At 46.1% G+C, this 4485-nt stretch overlaps 1 protein-coding gene across 1 annotated transcript; it reads right to left on the bottom strand.

Annotated features, from left to right (window-relative positions):
• Positions 1 to 349: 349 nt before the first annotated feature.
• Positions 350 to 4282, bottom strand: ASCL1 (achaete-scute family bHLH transcription factor 1). The gene is made up of 2 exons (XM_063134562.1): positions 3510 to 4282; positions 350 to 1758 (listed from the first exon to the last, which is right to left on the bottom strand). The coding sequence occupies exon 1, from the start codon at positions 4280 to 4282 to the stop codon at positions 3557 to 3559; it is 726 nt and encodes a 241-aa protein (XP_062990632.1). The 3' UTR covers positions 350 to 1758; positions 3510 to 3556.
• Between the last annotated feature and the right edge of the window lie 203 nt (positions 4283 to 4485).

Below are 4485 nucleotides of genomic sequence, written 5' to 3'. Positions count from 1 at the left end.
CTTCTTGATTCACTTCTGTACACCCTATTTTATGAGAAGATAGACAGAGTCTGAAGATGTAGGAAAGAGCTCCCTCTCTGTTAGGAATCATTCTGTGAGGGGAATTATTTAAACATGAAGCATTTACAGGAAGGACAATGAAGCAGGCAAATGTCTCTTGGTTTAATACATATTTGAAAAAACAGAAAGGCAAAATAAAACCATTGCAATTCCACTGTTGTCTTGCATATAAATCCTATATTTCCCTATATACTTCCAGTCCCAGAAGCAGCTTTCCCCCCCAAAAAAATTGGCTTTCCTTAGACATGATTAACCAAATGGCAGAAAATAATAGTAAACAATGCAGTAGAACCAGGAAGACATCATTTTTAATTGAAAGTTTTATTACCAAACTAGTTTGTATAAAAATGGTTATACATGACTTTTGTAAGTTTGTAATAAAACAGCATGAAAAGGCAGTGGTAAAAACTTTTTCTCTTTTTCTTCAAAAGGCAGCAGCTTATAAAATAAATAGCTACCATTTTGCGTTTGGACAATAGCTGCATAAACTTTGTTCACTTTGAACATTGTTTAATAACATTATTAATACATTAGCAAAGTTTTCTATAAAAAAGTAAGACACGTTGGTGCTAAAGTAGATCTGGAGGCATTTCCAAGTCCTTTACAAAACCACATAACAAAAACATGGCAGTTGTAAGGTTATGTTGACTACGCATCTAGATATGAAGAGGTAATAAGCATTACATATTTTTAAAAAAGTTATCAAGATATACACATTTTAAACCATTTGTACAAAAAGTCTATAAATTTCTGTCTCTTATATACAAAAATAGCTTAATATATTCCCACAATTGGTTAGGATTGATACAAATAGATTTTTTATATATATATTTATTTATATATATAATAAAAAGTTCACATGAAAAAACAAATTGGAAGCATTTTATGATAGGAAAGTGGACAAAGTGGGAGAGGGAGACACTTCAGAGGATTCTTTGAATACAGCATAGTTTTGATTTTCAAAATCTCCACAAGTATTAGGCAACCAGAGCTGCAATCCTTTTCACACTTACTTAAAAGTAAGTCCCACTAAATTCAGTAAGTGTGCATAGGATCATTCTGTGTATGGAACCCTAAAATCACTTATAGGGAATAAGTTGGTGCTGAACACAGTGGGACTTACTTCTGAGTAAACCTGCTTGGGATTGTGCTGCAATTTGGGACCATAAAGCAGTGAACAAACCAGACTTTCAAAAGGGGGAATACTGTATTTATTTCAAGAAGAAGGGAAGCTCATTGCTCAGTTGAAGATTTATATAGAATAGGCAGTGTTGCTTTAACTTCGAGGGTAGAGAACAGGCCTACAGAAGCTCCATCACATCATGGATCCCCTCTTGCTTCTATGGTGCAGCAGCCTGATCTCATATGCATTTACTCGGAAGTAAGTCCCACTGTGTTCAATGAGGCTTGCTCCCATATAAGTGTGCACAGGGTTGAAACCATAGGCTGTGAACCTATGCACACTTATTTGGGAATTGTAAATCCCACTAAACTCAACGGGCTTTATTTTCATCCATAGGACTGGGCTGCATGACTCTTTGAACCGCCTGGAGTGCAAAGGCAGAATCTGGGAGTGCTTCACTGTTTTCTTGGAGAGGATGTCCGACTCCTTCTGTGCTTCACTGTCTTTACTTTCTTTCCTTTCCATAATGGGAAGGAAAAGGAGCAATAAGATGCAACCATTTTTTTCAACAAGTCCTGTACAACCAGAGAGAGAGAGAGAGAGAGAGAGAGAGGTCAGTGTCAAGGCTTAATTCAAGTGAAAGGGGGCAACATCCAGGGACAGCTATTCAGCACTATTCCCTTAACTGCTCATTGCTCAGTGAAGCAAACCCAGTTGTACAGCCAGGCCCACAATTCAGTTAAGACTGCAATCTATGCACACTTACTTGGAATTAGCCCCACTGAACTCAAGGGGGAGGGCTGCTTTTGAGCAGATATGGCAGGATTGTCCTGTAGCCTGAATTATTTGGATTTAGGATATTTTCAAGTGAATTGTTCAGGACTGTGATGTAACTCCCAGTGATTTCAATGGAAACTGTTCACAGTAAGCTTCTATCATAAGCATATACAGCCCAATTGTGTGCATGTTTTCTCAGAAAAAAAGTTCCACTATATTCAATGGGTCTGATTCCTGGGAAAGTGTGCACAAAACTACAGCCATAGGCTGCAATCCTAAACACACTTACCAGGGAGTAAACCTCACTAAACATGGAGGGACTTTTGCATAAACATGCATTTCCCTGCTTTGCATGTCTTGCAGAATTTATTATGTTTATGCCTTTCTTCTGTGGTACACCTCAAGAAGATTCCCAGGTAATCTCTCTTCTAGAAACTGACCAGACCCAGGATGCAAGTGACCTCACACAGCCGGTGTGTTTATGAATACTGTTAATAAACACCTGTTAATTTTAGAATTGGCTTCTAGGATACTAAGCACAGTTGGAAATAAGTCCCAGATTTGAATTTTGTTTGATAAGGCTGTGAGTCCTCTCAACTGGAAGTTCTGTCAAAATCAGTGGAATTTCATTCCAGGTATATGAACTGGCTTATGTGGTTGTGCTGGCATATGGTTCATAACATTAGTCATAGCTTTTTAGTGTTCTGCTTTTGGTAGTGTTGCTGGTTTAGATATCTAAGTGTGGGTGGGTGTAAATGGGAAATAACTAAAATACATAAAATACTTTTCAGAGCAATGTGGAGCTGGCTACCACATTGATTCCAGTCTACAAGCTACCTACTCCAGACTAGTTTCACTGAGGTCCCCATTGAAAGCTATAAACCATTCTATACCCACCCCCAGGCCTACTGCATATTATGTGTTTTGTTGACTGCAAAAGGCCCAACCTTGTCAGTCAGGTTGTACAACACACAAACTACTTAGGCCAGTGCTGGCTTATTGATGCATCCACTAAAGTTGCTCAGGATACTCCAGAAGGACTTCTGGGGTCCTTGATGGTTTGCAGCAGCTCCACAATCAAGGCTAGTAGTTGCACTTTCCCCAACTGTCACACAGAAACCAAAGCAATCCACGCTTAGAGCAAGAGAGCTAATTTTCACAAGGTCCCTGGATTGCAACCCAGGAGTTCAGTCCATATCCATACCAATCAAAGTGGAGATGGGCCATTGATTTCATTCAGAGTTTTCAACTGACCTCATCCTGTAAGTACCTGCAACTGTATTTGCACATGTTCCCCACCCACCCCACCAATTTTTGATGGTCAACTCCTCTGGACAGGGATTTTTCTTTCTTTGTATTAGAAATGCCACTCTTCAGAACACCACGTACAACTCGCGGCGCTATCTAGGTAAGGAAATTACATGCGCTGCCCCTCTTCCTCTCCATCTCCAAAATGTTCGCCAACGGAGCCCCCACGATCCCACCTCCACCCACCCACCCACCCACCCCGTGCCCAGCATCCCCACCCAAGAAGCTCAGCCAAACCCACCTGCTGCCAAGCCAAAGCCAAGAGGGGCCACCCAGGCCGCCCCCCTCTCAGAACCAGTTGGTGAAGTCCAGCAGCTCCTGCTCTTCGGGGCTGAGGGGATCGTAGGACCCTTCGTCCGAGGAATAGGAAGAGACAGGCGAGCCTGCCATGGAGTTCATGTCGTTGGGGTAATTGGGGGAGATGGTGGGCGAGAGGACGCCGGCCTGGAAGGCGGCGCTGACGGCGTCGTGTTCGTCCAGCAGCTGCTGCAGGGCTCGGATGTACTCGACGGCCGAGCGCAGCGTCTCCACCTTGCTCATCTTCTTGTTGGCGGCGCCGTTGGGGACGTGTTCGCGCAGCGTGGCGAAGCCCAGGTTCACGAGCTTGACGCGGTTCCTCTCGCGCTCGTTCCGCCGCGCCACCGCCGCCGGCTGCTGCTGAGGGAGGCTGTAGCCGAAGCCGCTGAAGTTGAGGCGCCTCTTGCAGCGCATCAACTCCGGCGACGACGAGCGCTGCCGCTTGACTTGGTGCTGGTGGTGGTGGTGATGCTGCTGCTGCTGCTGCTGGTGGTGCTTCGGCGCAGCCGCAACAGGCGCTTTGGCGGCCCCTGGAGAGGACTGGCTCTGTTGGCTGCCCGCCGCCGCCGCCGCCGGGCTCAGTTGCTGCGGCGGCTGCTGCTGCTGCGCGCTCTGGGAGGCGGCCACTGCTGCCGCTGCCGCCGCCGCCGCCGCGAAGAAGCAGGCGGGCTGCAGGAACGGCGGGGGAGGCGGCGGCTGGCTGGCGCTGCTGTCCATCTTAGCGGGGCTGCCGCTGGCCATTGGGCAGCCGCACGGAGGAGGAAAAAGGCGCGCGGCGGGGCTCGCGGACTTTGCTGGCCTTCGGCGTGGGGAGGGGAAGAGGGAAGGAAGACAGAAGAAGGAGGAAAAGAAGGAGAGGGGGAAGAAGGGAAAGGGGAGGGGAAGCTTGCGGAGGTAGAGCGCGAGAGAGCTCAGATGGC

This window comes from Elgaria multicarinata, chromosome 9 (assembly GCF_023053635.1).
Source record: "Elgaria multicarinata webbii isolate HBS135686 ecotype San Diego chromosome 9, rElgMul1.1.pri, whole genome shotgun sequence".
In the NCBI taxonomy this organism is placed as follows: Eukaryota; Metazoa; Chordata; class Lepidosauria; order Squamata; family Anguidae; genus Elgaria; species Elgaria multicarinata.
Note: the sequence above shows the minus strand (reverse complement) of the source record. Positions and strands in the feature narration are given on the sequence as shown.

What these genes read in the sequence shown, in the direction of transcription:
- ASCL1 (XM_063134562.1), bottom strand. Translation starts at nt 4,282, where the DNA reads ATGGACAGCAGCGCCAGCCAGCCGCCGCCTCCCCCGCCGTTCCTGCAG.